Genomic DNA, 18,038 nt, shown 5'->3' on the forward strand with positions numbered 1-18,038 from the left:
CCAACAACCACACTTAAAGAAAGAAATAATGAATGGCTACTGCAAAGAAAATGCAATATATATATAGAGAGAGAAAAAATTAAATTAGCATAACAAAATTCTCCTAATAGAACTACTTGCCGGATCAAACAAATTGGATTAAAAAAAAGGCTAATATACTAAAAAAACTCTTAAACTACTATATTTAGATAGCTTTTGGTGTTTTCCCATGTGATTTTTGAACAATAAATTAATATGAAAAGATTAAAAAACAAGGCAAGAAAAATTAATGTGAAATTCTCTTAAATATATGTTTGACCCTACCCATTTCCAACTCAGCAAGAATCCCTCTTGAACAATAAATTACGACATAATGAGACATCTGTTTGTAGAGTAATATTGAATTGCTTTGTTGAATCCCCCGTGATAAGTGTACAGGCCCAAATTCGCCCGGCCCAATTGATGAAATTGAACCCAATCTTAAAAATCACCCAAACCCAAACTAAACCTAGCCCAAAAGCCCAAAACCCTAGCCTAAGAGCTACCGCCGCTCCTCCTCGGGTGCACCACCCGTGCTTCGTCCCGAGGCTTGATTCCTCTGATCCATCCCATGACCCCTTCAAAGCCTGCAAAGAGAGCAAAAAAGAAACGAAAGTAGCAGCCATAACAGAGGCTGAAACAGTGATAGAACAGTAGCAAGGACAAGAGCATACAGAGAGCAGAACCTAGACATAAACAGTAACGAGGAATAATATTGTATTGTTATTTTTCGGCTATAAAGCCACTGAAAAACGGATGTAAAAAAGGGGGGATTCAAAAAATATACGAAAATCAATCAAAAACGAAAATTTCAAAAGGTTATCTTTTGCTCTTAGTTTGGTTTCAATTTCTGTTTTCATATTTTTTTCTTTTTATTATTACATTCGAAAATCAAAAAGAAAAAGGGAGGGAATATCCTTACCGTTGATTTTTTTTCGGCCGCCATCTTTGGTGTGCGCACAACGGAGCAGCTGCAAGGATGGGCTAACTCTTTTGCCCTAGCAGAAAAAGATTGAAAACCTATTTTGCTTCTTTTGATTTCAGCGCAAGCTAGGCTTTGAAAACCTAGCAGAGGAAAAGAAGAAAAAATGGGGAGGTGGGCTCTGTAAATTTTTTAAAACAGAAAAAGGAAAGGGGTGAAGTAAAAAATAAGCAAAATTTGTTTATAAAACAGAAGCAAACGGCGTTTGGGAAGGAGGGGGCCTGTGCATTTCCATTAAATGGGATATTTACTCCCTGGCCCTTCCGTGTTTCTTAGATCATTTAATTTAGTTCTTTATTTTTTAAATTTGACCCCTTAACTTTATTTCCTATTCAATTCGGTCTTTTGGTTCGTCAAAGAGACTTGTGCGCTTAGTGGTGTGGGATATTTTCCCTATGAACCCCTGCCTGTTTAAGCGCGTTTCATGTGGGTTCTTGTTGGCTTTTTGTTATTGAGGATTAATACCCCATATTTTTATTTTGATTTCAATTGAACCCTTGACCCCTTTTATTTTAAACTGTTTATATATTAATACGTTGTTTTATTTATTATCTATTTTAGATTTTATATATTATTTAATTTAAATTATATCACATGGTATTTTAAAATTGATTATATTATTTATTTATACATATATATATATATATATATATTCCCTTTTAAAAACTGTTTTATATTTGTTTCAAGTTTTAATATATATACTATTCATTTTTAACGTATATATATACATATTATCCTTTTATACGTTCATCTTCAAATCTTTTTAAATTTTTTTAAATATTATATCTTAAACTTTGTATATATTACTTTAACTTGTCTTTTTTTATTATATATTTTCGGTATATTACTTTATTTATTTACTCATTTGTTGCATAATAATTATTTTAAATTAATTTATATCATTTACTTAGATTGCTTTTATAGCATCTATTTTAAACTTGTTTTTCTTTAAGTATTGTTTGTTTAGAATTGTTCTATTATTTATTTTATATTATTTGTTTTATTATTATTATTATTATTATACTTATTTATTTTATTGTACTTTCTTTTTACCATTTACTATTATTATTTACATATTTTTATTGTATATTTTTATTATTATTAATATGTTATTACTATTAGTATTTTCAATATTATTACATTTTATTGTTATATTTGTTATTATTATTTTATTACAACTATTATTTAGTATCATTATTATTATCGCTTTTACTATATTTTTATCTTTTGTACCTACTGTTTATTATTCTTTCCTTTTTTATACTGAAATTTTATACTTATTCTTTATTAATCTATTATTTCTTTTACTTTCATAATCATCAAATTTAATATTGTATTATGTATCTTATTTATTTGTTTATTTTTCATATTCTTTCTAATATTGTTTTTCTTATTTTCAAATCTTTTATTTAAAACTTATATTTGTTTATTTTACTTATAATTTTTCTAATTAGTTTGTTCTTTTTTACTTTGATATCTTTGTTCATATTATTGTCATTTATATCATCGTATTTTATTATAATCTTGTTGAGCATATTAGCACATGTCATTAGTTCTTTTACATTTTACAAGTTCGAATAAATTTTTACTCGACATACTAAGTTTGTTTTTTAAAATATTCGATATTTCGTATTTAGGGATTCGAGAGAATCGTGCCCTAATTTACTGGGTTTCGATTTTTCTCATTTAACCTAAACGATGGAATACTCTTGTAAAATTAATATGAGTTTTGAACGAAACGCTTATTCTCAGAGATTCGAGGTGTTGTGCCGTAGTTTACTAGACATGACATTTTGTTACCGCGAGATAATATTTTTGTAAACAAAAACAATATTCAGTATTTGAAAATTCGAGAAATCGTACCCTAACTTACTGGGTTTCGATTTTTCTCATTTACTCTAAGTAATCGAATATCTTTTTGAATTTTAAATAAAAAGCATGCTCGTTCTTAAAGGTTCTAGATGTTATATCCTAACTTACTGGACGTGACATTTTATTGCTTTGAGACAGGAGTAGCTTTCAACACTTCATTTCAATTTATTCAAGCCTTTTAAATAAAAAGGGATTGTATTTTAAAATTCTTCCAAATTTTCAAACATTCGATGCAAAGACGTTAATTAATCAATTAGGTATCAATTTTGGGCGTGACGAGAGTGCTAACCCTTCCTCGCACGTAACCGACTCCCGAATCTGTTCTCTCAATTTTCGTAGACTAAAAATGTTGTTTTAGTAAACTAAAATGTTTTATTAAAATGACCAAATTTTTCGGTGATCTGATCACACCTAAACAAAAAAGATTGGTGGCAACTCCCAATTTTCGTTTTCTTTTCAAAACCAAAGTCGATTCCCATTTTCAAAAAAATGGTTTTGACAATAAGCATGTACAACTTCATCTACATCACTTTGTTCCTTTGAAAACTGGAGCTCACCTTCACCATCTTTTGATGTCAGGATATGGACAACATGAGGTAGTGAATCAAAACGTGCAGTTGCCCAACTCTCATCTATTCTACAAGTTCATCCCTTAAGTGCTGCAATTAATCGTAAGAAATCAGAAGAAGAACCATGAAAAATATAACTGAAACACATGGGGTAATCTAAGAATACTGTTCTTCACCAAAAGCAGGTGCTTGATAACAGCAAATGAAGCTGCCTACCAATCAAAAAAATATTACTATCTAAGAAAAGCATCCTAATTTAAACCATAGCAACAATCAGAATACTGTTCCAACTCCACCAGCCTCAACATGACTGCCAAATTTTGCAATAATAATGACCCCATTTTGCTGTTACTTTTATTACTTAGTTTTTATTTCTAAAAGCAAAAAATAAAAATAAAAAAATAAAAAAAAGGTTGTTTGAATATGAAAAGAGTGTTGCTTTCAAGAATAAATATATATTATATTACTATTGCGTTTTGTCCTCAAGAACAAATCACATGACATTTACATGTATATAGAAAATCTATATTAGAATTATGTTATTTTGTGGTAATTTATTCATGGCTAACTAATCAGAATTCTGATTGTCGGTAATCTTTCACAAGCAATAGCAAAAACAAAGTAGTAAAGCAACAACCTATGTTGCTCATACTCTTAAAACTTTCTGAATTCAATTTGTTGAAGTATTAGTGTCCAACACATATTCAGACATTGGTATAGGAATTAACTTAAACTCTGAGGACCAGAAGAAGAGTGAATTAAGCTTACTTATTTATCTGGATGAATTGGAAATCCATCAAAAATCCCCATCACAAAAAGCCTTTCATTTCTCCTACGCTATAACCCCTCCGAAGAACAGCGTGAACACAACTAATGGCAACAAAGCCTCTAATCCACCTGAAAAGAAAAATCCGAACAAAAATAAACAAAAATCACCTAAAAAGAAGTAAACATTTTATCATTTCCAGCTACGTTCTTAGAGCTCAGTGTAAGAAACAGAACAGTTGGGATGAATTTTTTATGCTACTAATAACGATAAGGAATTACTGAAAAGAAATTTATAAACTTCAGAATTTCCTTTCCAATCAATTTCCATTATTATACCGGTGACCAAACAACAGACAGAAAATTAGTTAAATAAAAACCTAAAATCAAGAGAAACAGGTTCAGATCCAGCACGCAGAACACCAGAACAGACGAAATATCAAGCAATGCGAAGTTTGATTAAAATCACCGAATAAATAGAAGAAATCGAAAGAAAGTGGAAATTTTAACACGGAAAATCATGTGATTCAAAGAACTAAAAGAGATCAAATCATTTTATGAAAATTAAATAAAATCTATAAATCAAGAACGAACAAGAAAAAGAAGAGAATTGGAACTGTGAATCAGTGAAAGAATGTTAGGAACCTTTTATTTCTGTTTGTTTTTGAAATTCAGTTATAGCCGTTGAAATAGTTATGTTACTGTTATTACGCTGCGTTTAGTAGGGGAATTAAAAGGGGTCAAAACAGTGAGTTTCGTTTTAGTCATACGGGGCGTTTAGTATCAAGAAGGAGTGATCTTATTGTTTCTAATTTTAACAATTTTCTTTCTGTGACCGACGGCACGTTTTGAATTGCGACTCAATAATCAAAACTGTTTCTGTAATTCTTTGTTTTCTCAGGAAACAAACACCGTCTTTTCTTCCGCCATTGCCACCCTGTTCTCTCACTCCTCTTCTCACATTAACTAGTGTGAAAGAAAACTCTCGATGAATCCACCAAATGAAACCCTGGATGATTTCTCTCAATTCCCTCTTCCCCATTTTACTCTCACTCCTCCCTTACCAAATCCTACCTCTATTCCTAATTTCCATCCAATCCCAATCCTTAACCCGAATGCCGCTCCTCCTCTCAATGATCATCTAATTTCCTTTCCAACCCCCAAAAAACGACGACGCGGCCGACCTCAACGCAGTGGCGCGACGTCGGCGTATCAGTTCCTTACCTTCACCAATGGCTCCTTCAGCCCCAACCTCCCGAACTCTAATCCTAACCTTGACCTTAATTCAATAACCTCATCATCAGCGGCGACGGAACAAACTACACAACCCAAAATTGACGACGAGATCATTGTGATCAGTAAGGAATCAACGGCAGAGGCTCTCACCGCTCTTTCTGCTGGATTCCCTGCAGATTCCCTCACCGAGGAAGAAATTGATTTCGGCGTCATTTCCTCCATTGGTGGCATCGAGCAGGTAAATTATATTCTCATTCGAAATCACATTATTGCAAAATGGCGCGAAAATGCATCCAATTGGGTGGCTAAAGACATGTTTGTTGATTCTATACCGAAACATTGTAGCACGATTTTAAATTCTGCATATAATTATTTAGTTACGTATGGATATATAAATTTTGGGATTGCCCCTGCAATTAAGGAAAAAATTCCTGCGGAACCGACTAGAAGTAATGTGGTTATTATTGGTACCGGGTTAGCAGGACTGGCTGCGGCTAGACAGTTAATGAGGTTTGGGTTTAAGGTGACGGTTCTGGAAGGGAGGAAACGAGCCGGCGGGAGGGTTTATACAAAGAAGATGGAGGGAGGGAATAGGGTGAGTGCAGCTGCTGATTTAGGTGGGAGTGTGTTAACAGGTACCTTGGGGAATCCGTTAGGGATTCTGGCGAAACAATTGGGTTCTTCTCTTTTTAAGGTGAGGGATAAATGTCCACTTTACAGGACAGATGGGAGTCCGGTGGATCCGGATATGGATATGAAGGTGGAGATGGCCTTTAATAGGCTTTTGGATAAAGCTAGCGAGCTTAGGCAGTTGATGGGGGAGGTTTCTATGGATGTTTCACTTGGGGCTGCATTAGAGACATTTAGAGAGGTTTATAGGGATGCAGTGACTGAAGAAGAGATTAATTTGTTCAATTGGCATCTTGCAAATTTAGAATATGCAAATGCCGGATTGGTTTCAAAGCTTTCACTTGCATTCTGGGACCAAGATGATCCATATGATATGGGAGGGGATCATTGTTTCTTGCCTGGAGGAAATGGAAGGTTGGTTCAAGCTCTGGCCGAGAATGTGCCTATTTTGTACGAAAAAACTGTGCATACTATCAATTATGGCAATGATGGAGTGCAGGTTATGACAGGAAGTCAGGTGTATGAAGGTGATATGGCATTATGTACGGTACCTCTCGGAGTTCTAAAGAGTGGGTCAATCAAGTTTGTCCCAGAGTTGCCTCAGAGGAAGCTTGATGGAATAAAGAGGTTGGGATTTGGGTTATTGAACAAGGTTGGAATGCTTTTTCCTTATGTATTTTGGGGTACAGACTTTGATACCTTTGGGCATCTTACTAATGATCCAAGCCGTCGAGGGGAGTTTTTTCTGTTCTATAGCTATGCAACAGTTTCCGGTGGTCCTCTATTGCTTGCTTTAGTAGCAGGAGAAGCTGCACACAGGTTTGAGAGTCTGCCTCCTATAGATGTTGTGGCCCAGGTTCTCCAAATTCTCAAGGGTATTTAATTCGATTTTATGTGTCAACACTTAGCATGCTTTATCTTTTTTAATCTAAGCTTGAAACTGAAATACATTTATTAGCTGCAACAATGCGTTTTTATCTTCTTTATGTATTGGTTACTCATATGGCTCAATTAATTGCAACCTCCTTGAATAGTTGATAAGCCAGGCACTTTCTAATTGATTTTATATGCACATGCTATAAAGAGAGGGCTGGCATTATGATAACTTTTTTTTTGTATCTTTTATATGTATTGCCTGCAGGGGCTTCATTTTAGTTGCAACTTTCTTGAGTATTAAATAACAGCACAGATTGTCTCATTGTTTGATGTGCATAGTATATAAAGAAAGGGCAACGTGTCCTTTGTATGTAAACCAATCAAGTGAACTCATTAATCTAGTAAACTTTATGTTCATTTTTAACTTGTTTCGAATTTGGTTGTATAATTGTTTAACTGCCAATGGTTTGCATCTTGTATGACAAAGTTTAAGCATTGTTGGTTGTGTGAAACAATCCTGGTGCTTTGTGTATTTTTGCATGCAGGTATATATGAACCACAGGGTATCACTGTCCCCGAGCCCCTCCAAACTGTCTGTACCAGATGGGGTGGTGATCCCTTCAGCCTAGGTTCATACTCTAATGTTGCAGTGGGAGCATCCGGGGATGACTATGATATATTAGCTGAAAGTGTGGGGGACGGAAGACTTTTCTTTGCAGGGGAGGCCACTACAAGGCGATACCCTGCCACCATGCATGGAGCTTTTCTTACTGGACTTCGGGAAGCTGCAAATATGGCTCAATATGCAAAGTCTCGGACTGCAAAGAAAAAGATCAACAGGAGTCCATCAAGTAATGCTCATTCTTATGCTTGTGCCCTTATGGATTTATTCAGAGAGCCTGATCTAGAATTTGGGAGTTTTTCTGTTATTTTTTGTCAAAAGAATGCTAATCCGAAGTCACCAGCCATTCTAAGGGTGACAATTAGTGAGCCCCGAAAGAAGAATCTGGAAAGCTCAAAGACAGATCAGCAACATTCGAATCAGGTGCTTTTTCAGCAGCTCCAATCACATTTTAATCAGCAACAACAGTTGCATGTTTATACATTGTTATCAAAGAAACAGGCATTTGAGCTGAGAGAAGTGAGAGGTGGTGATGAGATGAGGTTGAACTATCTGTGCGAAAAGCTGGGAAGGGTTTGGGACCTACTGCCGATTCCATCATTGCTTCTATTAAAGCACAAAAGGGCGTTCGAAAACCTTCTTCAACTCCTTTGGCTCCAAAATCAGGTGAGAGTTATAGGATATTCCTTTATTATATCTTTATCCCAAAAGATGAAATTTGCACATGAAATAATATTCCTATGGTTTGGTAAAAGGGACATCAATGCTGAAAACTGGCACTTTAAAGCAAAAGTTCATCAGGTAAGACTTAAGAGCCAAAACATTTAATTTTATTCTTATATATGTTAAAGATCTCCATGTGATTAGTGGAGGAATATTACTTGATCCTTCTTTCCCATTATTTGTCATTATTTTTCACAGAAAGGCCAAAATAGCGCGCAAAACTAAAGGGTTGATTCCTCCGGTTGTGAATGTGGCGAATGGCAATCTGTCAGAGGAAATAAAACTGATAAAGCAAGCTCCTCCTGACTCTTCTAGTTCAGGTATGTCTGAAGTTTTCTAGTTTCCTTCTATAGCTACAATTTGTTGGTGCAGTTCTATGTGATGCGGTCAATTGTTTCTGTTGTTGTTGTTTTTTTTTTATATATATTTTATGTTCTATGCCTAAAGTAATATCAACCGTTTTCCTGTGAAATGTTTTAATCGTTCTAATTTTGCCTTTGTTCTATCTTTCTTGAATCTCTAGGTTTAAAAAAATAAAACAAAATTCTTTCCCATAGTCCATTTAAATTAGTTTAGGAACTTTTGAATTTCGAAAATAGTGTAATAGTATAATAAAACTTGTGTGAATGGAACACAAACTCATAATTCAGGTAGATGTCTATTTAGTTAATTCAGGTAGATGCCTATTTAGTATTGAACTTAAAATACCTATAGATTTTTTGTGAATTAGAAATTCATGGTTTATACCTTTCATGTATATTTGCATTGAACCATAACTAATTTATATATAATGTATACTTTTCGTTCTCATAATTTACAAAACAAGTGAAATCTAAATCCAAATTTTCAAACACATGTTTCCGAATATATAGTTAGAGGTTTTTTCTCCTTATAAAAATTATGGGGGAGCTGTTGCTATTGGCACTTGTTTGTTCTTGATTTGAATTGCATTGTAATGGAAAAACCAAGATAATAAATTTTAGCAAAATGTACTTATATCCATCTGTTGTTGTAGAAGACGTTAATATTTTTCAAAGGGGAAATCTGAATATAGGAAAAATCTTCCATTTCATAGGGCAAAAAAACTAAGGTGAGGTGTTGAAGCAATGAGCTGGATATGTGAGTGTATTGATTATGGAAACTGAAGATCTAATAAGAGTTACATGATGAGTGCCCAATTTCCAAGTAATAAAGTGATTTAAGAATAGAAGCAGAAAAAAAAAAGAATTAGAAACAGAAGAACAAATGTTAGAGAGAAAATAGAATATTAGAGAAAAGAAGTTTTTCTTTGTAATTTTCGGCTTCTCATTTCTCGTACATATTGTGCTAAGGTAATTACAAATATGCCATTTAAGGCCTACCTAATGACCCCAGCACTTAGGTACCAGACAGCCCAATGTTAACAATCTATACTGACATACCAATCCCATTTACTATCTCAAACACAAAACCATATAAAATTTGACCTGCAACATTACACAGTTCAGCGACATTGACTAAGTCAGAATATTCTGCAAATGCCCTTTAAATTCTTGGAGCTTCTATCTGAGTTCTTCAAAGTGTTGCTACATAAGGTGGCATCAATTGTTTTCTATTCCCCTATTTTACTTTGATTTGGATCAGATACAGCTATGCAGCCTATAGGGATTTTTAAATTTTATTTATTTTATTAAAAACATAATGTATTTGAAGGATTCTTGGAGAGTCCTATCCTTATACCTACGTATATATATGCATTGGATACATATGGGTGCTTGCAAAAAATGAAGAACTGGAGCAAAATAGCTATTCCCACCATTAGGTTATTGTACTGTTGGCTCGATCATTATCACCGTAAAGATGTCCTTCCACAGTTTGCCTTTCTTCTGAAAGGTTAAAAATGATGTACATTGAGCCAGAGGCAGATGCTGTCAATGGTCTTGAGATGCACTACTCATTAATATCTTTGTTGAAGATGTTCCTGCCACTCTCTGCCGCTAACTTGATTTTCTGAATCTCCTCACTAACATCAGCAATTCCGAAGCTTGTGATAGGAGTTTGGCCATGGCAAACTGTTTATCAATTGTGAAGCCGGTTGCGATAGAAAATTAAATGGAGGAAAATGCTCTTCTGTGACTGAGGCTCTCTGGTTAGACACTGAGAAGGAAAACATACATCAATTTTTTATAGGATTTACAGTCATCCTCACCACGACAGACAAAGTGAGCACCTACTTATTCCAACTAAGATGAGAGGCTTCAACCACTGAGGCTGTCAATGGCAAGAACAAGGATGCTTTTTAGCTTTAGCCCGAGACTACCTTAAAAATTAGCTGGATTTCACACAAATCTCTGGTCCGAGATGAGTTGTGAGAGCAGCTTGAGGCTCCATTTTGTTGAAGTTGATTGAGTCACACATTGAACAAAAGAGTGATTCGAAGGCTTCACCTTTATCCAAAGGGTATGGTTTAGGTGAAGAGACTATGGCCTAGGAGTTGGTATTGGTAATTACTCAGGGTGGTAATTTAATTCTTTAAATATTTGTCTAAATGGTGCTTTGACTCTCATTATTTGGTATTTTGTCTTTAAGATCACATGGATGGCTTTAATTTGTTTGATCAATGAGTTCCAACGCAGCTTGTATTTGGGTGTTTTCTTTATGCCTTCACGATCTATTAAGGTGGCCATTGCCGCACAATTTTGGTGATTTTTTGGAGGCACTGCTGCTTTATGTGGATGCTCGTAAGAGTGTCTTGGGTGTTTTTAGGAGTGTCCTTCATTTAGGTGTACCGTTGTGTCCTTGATGCAGTGATGTTGATTTCTTCAAAGATGTTTGTATTTAGCTTATCTTGTTTACTAACCTTTTGGTTGGTTTTTCACCCTTCCCCTTCCTGGGTTTATTAATATAATTATATTTGGCTGAGGAAAAAATAGTGTAAATGCGAAGGAAGACCATATAATGACTCCTAGGTTTGTTGACTGTCTAACCGTGGTGAATGTCCGTTGCTGGAATTGCAGCCACCTCCTTGGCGAGAAATTTGTAAGCTCTTTACACGTACACGTACGTATATATATATATAATATACATACATGTACATGGTATGTTATTTGGTGCAATTACTGTTTTTCAGATTTTGTATAATCATCAAAACAAAGTGCCCTAGCTTCGGAGTTAACGCCTAGTGCGCGACTGTAGCATGGTACGTCGGCGCCCCTACGCCACAAACTTCGAAACTCGGCCTCTATCCGGCGCCGTATTGCCGACGAAAGCCCTCCTAGCTCAATCTTTTTAGTGTTTTTTGGTGGAGTGGACAGCCCGAACATTTTAAGGATAATTTGGTATTTCAAAAAATTTATATCTGTTTTTCTCACTTTAGTTGGTTTTCTATTTTTCTTCAAAACCAAGCACAATAGAAGAACAATTTCAAAAGTATATAAAGGGAGTGACTTCGAACATTTGGTGAGACCGTTTTTATTTGTTATGTAATTTTTTTCATTAATTTCTTATTTTTGTTTAACTTATTTGGTCTACACTCAGTTAATTTTTTTAGTTGCTTTTATTATTTTAAATTTTTTATTTGATTTTGTGTAGTAAGTATCACCACACCTTAACAAAATGAGTTGTTGGTGCTTCAAAAAGAGCAAATGATGGGTTAACTTCGATATATTTTCTAAGCACTTTAACAATAAGTTTTCTAATTCTTCGTTTATTTTTGGAACATTGAGGATAATGTTTGATTTAAGTTTGAGAGAGTTGATTTAATTTAGTTTGCATGAATTTTTCTAGTTATTTTTTTCAATTTTGGATATTATATTTTATTTAAAGTTTTTGTATGATGTATGTAGTTTGTATAAAATCTTAACTCCACGATATGTTGAATTATTTTATATGGCTTTAAGATTTGAGATAATAATTTGGCTTGAAACATACCTACAAAGAATGATGTAGGCGAAATTTTGAATTATATTGAGATAATAATTTATAACTGATCCATCCATATTTGATTTTTTTAGATTATTTTTTAAAAAAATAATACATTAAATATATTAAAAATGCTAAAATAAAAGTTTTAACCCATTAAAAATTTATATAAAGAAATACTACCACAAATATAATAAATGTTTTATTATATTAAAAACACAAATAAATATAATAGATGTTCTATCGAATTAAATATAATTTTTAAAATTTTATATTTTGGGTTGAATAATTTAGTTGGATAAGTTTTTTTTTTAGGTTTTGAGAAAAGTGTTTAATTACTGTTGGATTAGGATGAATGATCTGAGACATGAGTAGTTGTATTCTGACTAACCTTAAGTTGAGATAACTTAATAGGAAACTTATGACTTCAACTATGTATAATTACAATTGGTACTTGTGGATTTAAGCATTTAAACAAGAATTAATATTTTAGAATGGGCCAAAATTTTTGACAATCATGACGAAATGATTAAATATAAGTAAAATGTGATACAAAAATATAATAAAAATAAAAATGCATAAATACATTAAAAATTATATCATATAATGGTTTTTAAATAATGTGAAAATGGAAATTGAATAATGTGTGTTGAGTATTAATTTGATAACAGAAATAAGAAAGAAAGAAGTAAGAAGGTGGGTATGCATACATAACCCCCTCCAGCCTCCAACAATACATAACTGAACTCTGCCAATACCAACAACAGATCAAGGAAGCGAATGCAATATAGGATAAACCAACTTCATTACAAATCAACAATCATCCACACCAGGGATTATATCCAATTTTAAAACATTACAAATATTTATTATAAATTAATTATACCTATTGTAAAAAAAAAAAATCTTAAGTGTTAAAAATTATTAAAATATTTTAAAAATTGTAAAAGTTCATAAAAATATATTTTAAAAAAAAAACATGTCTGAAATTCCACCTCAGGAGGACATCAAGGGTTGGTTGACTTGGTCATGACCACCATTACGACCCTATTTCTTTTTCAAACAATTTCATTTTCAAAATGTTAGAAAGTGATTAATAGAAGATTGGTAATGAAGGATTAATTAACACCTTCTTCTTGAAACCATTTCTTCACTTCTCTTCTGGATATGAACTCCTCTATTGCTACACAAAATCTTGCTGACTGATCGCTGCTAAGCTTCGAAGAGTGATCATATCTTAAGCAATTGTTCTTGACGCCATTTGACTTCCTGTAGGATCAAATTTTTAGATGTAAGGAACTAAAATGATGGGTAAAATTAAGGCAAAAATGGAAACTATAATTGAAGATTTAGGAAGTAGAAACTTTGGTTTGGGTCAGATGATGATGACAATCGCGATAATGGAAATATTATTTTTCTTTTTAGATTTTCTTCTTTACAATTTTAAATATCTTTTAGATTTTAATAACTTTTAGAATTATTTTAATGTTTGTTTTAATTACAATAGGTATAATAAACGCCATATATTATTCAAATTGAATTAGTAATTTAACCTTTTCACTTATATAAAATTATTTTCATTGTTTTATCCGCTTTCTATTTTACAAAATTATTTTCCTCTCATTTTATTTCTTTTATTTTACTTTTTTAAATATATATATAAATCAAGACCGACTTACCCAAATTAGAACGTCTCAGTAAGTAGTGATTAACATTCTTGCTCATTACTCTCTTTTATTTACTGCTTCTTCTTCTTTCATTCACATAAAATTTTAGTGTTTTTTCGTCGGAGAACCCATTCCAAGCACACACCTCATCAAGCTTTCAGCTTTTCTGAAATCAAGAAATCAGGTTTGAAATGATTCCAGTAAAACATTCTCTCAAGTTCCGATTTTCAAAAGAGAATTCAGCGCCAATTGCTTCCAAGCGCCGATTAGAAGCAGAGGTTTTAGACGGTGGCCCGCCGGAGAAGAGGCCGAAGACGGTAGTGGACAGTCCGCAGTGTTCGGCCGTAGTGAAAACCCTCATGCAACATCCAACCCTAGGTACGTCGAGGAGTTTTTGATAACCTCTTGGATTTTGAAATTCCAAAGATTATATGATCTAACCCTTATCGATGATATTGCAGAGACGGCAGTCGTCACCCGTATTTCGTCGGAGAAGAGACAGAAAACGGCAAAAGGCCTGAGGTTTTCAACAGATATTGCAGCCAAAGCAGAGGGCGTAGGTCTAGGGTTTACAACATCAAACCCCAAGGCCCTACGGGCGGCAATGCTGAAGTGTCGTTTTGCAGACACCATCTTCAAAGCTCAGCAGAAGATGAAGAGTGAGGGCGAGAATGCTGATCCCAGAAAGTTGAAACAAGAAAAGGAAAGATTCGAACGAAGACTAGTTGACGAAAAGTCGGTGCTGGAAGCTGAGTTGTTGAAGTTAAAAAGGCAACGGGAAAGAGACAGAAAAGCCGCTCGGATTGCATTACAGAACATGAAAAACACGGCTGGGATTGAGATCAATCGGGAAGCTGAGAGGGAATTTGAGATTCTGATTGGATCTTCTTCATCACCTGGGACTGGGGTTGTTCATCAAACACGTGATGAAGAGATTGAAGAAGGTGAAATTATATGTTAATCTAAACCGTTCATTGTATAGGAATAGTAGCATAAATTCTTTATTCAAAATGCTGGTTGGTTAATTTTTGAGGAATACCAACATGTAAGTTTTAATGCAAAATTATACTTCTTCCTATTTCGTTGTTGTTGATATAATAAGGATTAAGGAAATCTAGAACCACATTTATGTTACAAATCTATTATATAATGTAAGATTGCACTTCATACTCCCTAATTAACACTCTCTTTTAATTTGGATTTTAGAGCATCCCATCAAATTATGTTGGCAACACAATACAAATCATGCAAATATATGTCAATCATAAAAACTAGTGACATATTGTAATCATGATGATGAGAAATGAAAAAGTTAGAACATGAAAATGGAAGTTGATTAAGCCGAAATGCAAATAAATTCAAAACAATATTATGAAACTATGTCAAACATGGAAGTTCAATTTTCTCTGCTAAAACTACTTCAAAGTGCTGACTATTTAATTAATGGGCAAAGATATTACAATTTATGCTTAACCACTATTTTTAAGTTTGTAATCAATTAATATGTACTTTAGTATTCATGTAATGTGATAATTTTTTTTTTTGAAAGCTTTAGTACAAAGATAATTCAATTACAATGGGTATAAATACATGTTGAATCAATTACAAGGATAATGGCAAGTTTTATCCCTGTACTTTAATAAATTTATCAATGTAGTACATGCACTTTAAATTTGCTTAATATGTTTATTATATTTTGGTTACATCTATCAATATTGTACCTCTCTAACAATGTTAAATTCTAACCCCACTTGACGCGTAGCCCAACCACGAGTTGACATGTTGCATTGTGTTAGGAAAAAAATTCATTCAAACAAAGTAGGGGACTTTGAAATAATTATTCCTTTTCATATTTTAAAGGCGAGAATAATAATAAAAAATGAAACTGCTTTCTGAAATGACTCTTTCCTTCACAAAAGATTTGTTCATGGACTTAGCTTGAGTAAATGCCCAGTTTCCCCCTTCATAATTCCCATCAAAATCATCTATTTTCAAGTATTATTATGACATTATGTTACTTTGAGGTCCCTTGAGTTCCAACGACATGTTGCAGGGGAGAGAAGATTGCTCCAAAGGTAGAACCATGACGTCATCTGCAATGCAATAAAAAAAATATTTAATATGATAATGTAATGTATTATGTTATTATTATTTTAGCATATTTATGTTCATCTGTATGTTTAAATGATTGAAATTTATATGTATTTCATAGAATGTGTCAGTGATTTAATTTGCACAAATGACATTTGTTTTGTGTTGTTTGTATTATCTCTTATTTTTCAAAGTATAGTGATTCAATTGTGTTGCAATTTCATTATTTTGTTTTTTATCAATTCTCTAATTAATTTGAATTAATTATTAATTCTTTAATTGAATTGCTATAACTTGTTTTTGTACTAAGATAGATGCATATATAGAAAATATTGTATTTTTAATTTCAAAAAAGAAGAGGAAAATAACGTAAATTTGAATTTTGGCTCTAAATAATATGCGACTTAAAGTTTAAGGATGAAAGAGTAAATGTGCATTAATGTTTTTAAGAAGTTTACCCGTATTTATACTCACGGCTTTGCCCTTTAGAATTTCCAAATTAAAGAAAATGAAAAGAAAATCCACCAAAAACAGCGATAGTGACGAAGACGAAACCTTTTATTTCCGCTACTCCTCCGCCGTCGCCCCACCCTCATCCTCCTCCTCTAATCCCAATCAAGCCACCTCCAAATCCACCGGCGGTGGCGGCGGGTCCGGCGGTCTAGCCCCATCGAAATCAACCCTTTACGTCTCCAACCTCGACTACTCCCTCACAAACTCCGACCTCCACACTCTCTTCTCCACCTTCGGCAAAATCGCCCGCGTAACAGTCCTCAAAGACCGAGCCACAAGGAATTCAAAGGGGGTCGCCTTCGTCCAGTTTGTTTCCCGCGATGACGCGCTATCCGCGGCGAGTGTTATGCACGGGAAAATACTCAACGGCAGAACCCTCAGCGCTTCCATCGCCGTCGATAATGGACGAGCCCCAGAGTTTATTAAGAAAAGGGTTTATAAGGATAAGTCTAGATGTTATGAATGTGGGGTTGGTGGGCATTTATCTTATGAGTGTCCAAAGAATCAGTTGGGGCCAAGGGAGAGACCGGTGCCAAAGAAAGGGCGGAGAGGTGGCGGCGGTGGAGAGAAGAGGGAGGATGATGGGGATTGGGGGGAGGAAGAATCAGAGGGTGGAGAGGGGTTTGAAGAGGAGAATTGGGCGTCTGTGGTGGATGGGGCGGCGGAGGAGAGGTTGAGGAAATCGGAGATGTCGGAGGAAAAGAAGAAGAAGATGACAAGAAAAGCCAGTTATTTTAGTGACGAGAGTGATGAGGAAGAATGATTCAATGGTGGAAATGGAGAAAGGGGGTTGCTCTTTCACACCCAAATTTAACCTGGAATCATTTGAAATTTGAGGTACATTATACTTTTGTTATGACTTTAAGCTTCAATAGATTGTAACAGTTCTAGCACTTGTGTATTATTTGTATCTTTAGTGTGGGATATTTGCTTAATTTTTTTCGGATGAGTGATTAGGAAGGGTGATTTGGGGAGGGAGATGTTGTTGCTTTGTTGGGGTAAAATCTGATGTTAGATTATCTGATTATACTAAGTAAGATTCGAGCTCGAATTTGATTGTGATAATGATGGTGGCGAATGAAAGTATGGTTGTGATTAGCTGTATTGTTTAGAAGTATGATTGTGATTAGGGCTTGAATTTTGATTGTCATAATAGTGGCAATGTGTTCATTGTTTAAAAGTATGATTGTGATTAGTGATATTGTTTAAAAATGTGATTTAGACTCAAATTGGATTGTGACAATGGTAGTAAATTGTGCAGTGTTTAAAAGTGTGATTGTGATTAGTTATATTGTTTAAAAGTACGATTTGGGATTGAATTCGATCATGATAATGGTAGCGAATTGTGCATTATTTAAAGGTATAGATGCGAATAGTGATTGGTACGATTTGGGATTGAATTCGATCATGATAATGGTAGCAAATTATGCATTGTTTGAAGGCGTGGTTGTGATTAGTTATATTGTTTAAAAGTAAGATTTGGGATTGAATATGATCATTGATAAGGTGGCGAATTGTGCATTGTTGATTCGTTATGAAGCAGGAGAAAATGGCTGAGTTTTAGCATTCATCTT

The 18,038-nt window shown here is 34.0% G+C and overlaps 2 protein-coding genes across 2 annotated transcripts; both read left to right on the forward strand.

Annotated features, from left to right (window-relative positions):
- Nucleotides 1–4,982: 4,982 nt before the first annotated feature.
- On the forward strand, nucleotides 4,983–8,375 carry LOC108451291 (protein FLOWERING LOCUS D). Its single transcript, XM_017748996.2, is given in 4 exon segments — nucleotides 4,983–6,947; nucleotides 7,494–8,138; nucleotides 8,141–8,232; nucleotides 8,310–8,375. Coding segments are annotated over 4 exon segments (2,556 nt in total). The 5' UTR covers nucleotides 4,983–5,194.
- Nucleotides 8,376–16,408: 8,033 nt separating this feature from the next.
- LOC108453812 (U11/U12 small nuclear ribonucleoprotein 31 kDa protein) lies at nucleotides 16,409–17,693 on the forward strand. The gene has a single exon (XM_017752129.2). It carries the CDS (start codon nucleotides 16,460–16,462, stop codon nucleotides 17,225–17,227), a length of 768 nt encoding a protein of 255 aa, XP_017607618.1. The 5' UTR covers nucleotides 16,409–16,459; the 3' UTR covers nucleotides 17,228–17,693.
- Nucleotides 17,694–18,038: the final 345 nt, after the last annotated feature.

The sequence above is a fragment of the Gossypium arboreum genome, chromosome 5, assembly GCF_025698485.1.
Source record: "Gossypium arboreum isolate Shixiya-1 chromosome 5, ASM2569848v2, whole genome shotgun sequence".
Lineage (NCBI taxonomy): Eukaryota > Viridiplantae > Streptophyta > Magnoliopsida > Malvales > Malvaceae > Gossypium > Gossypium arboreum.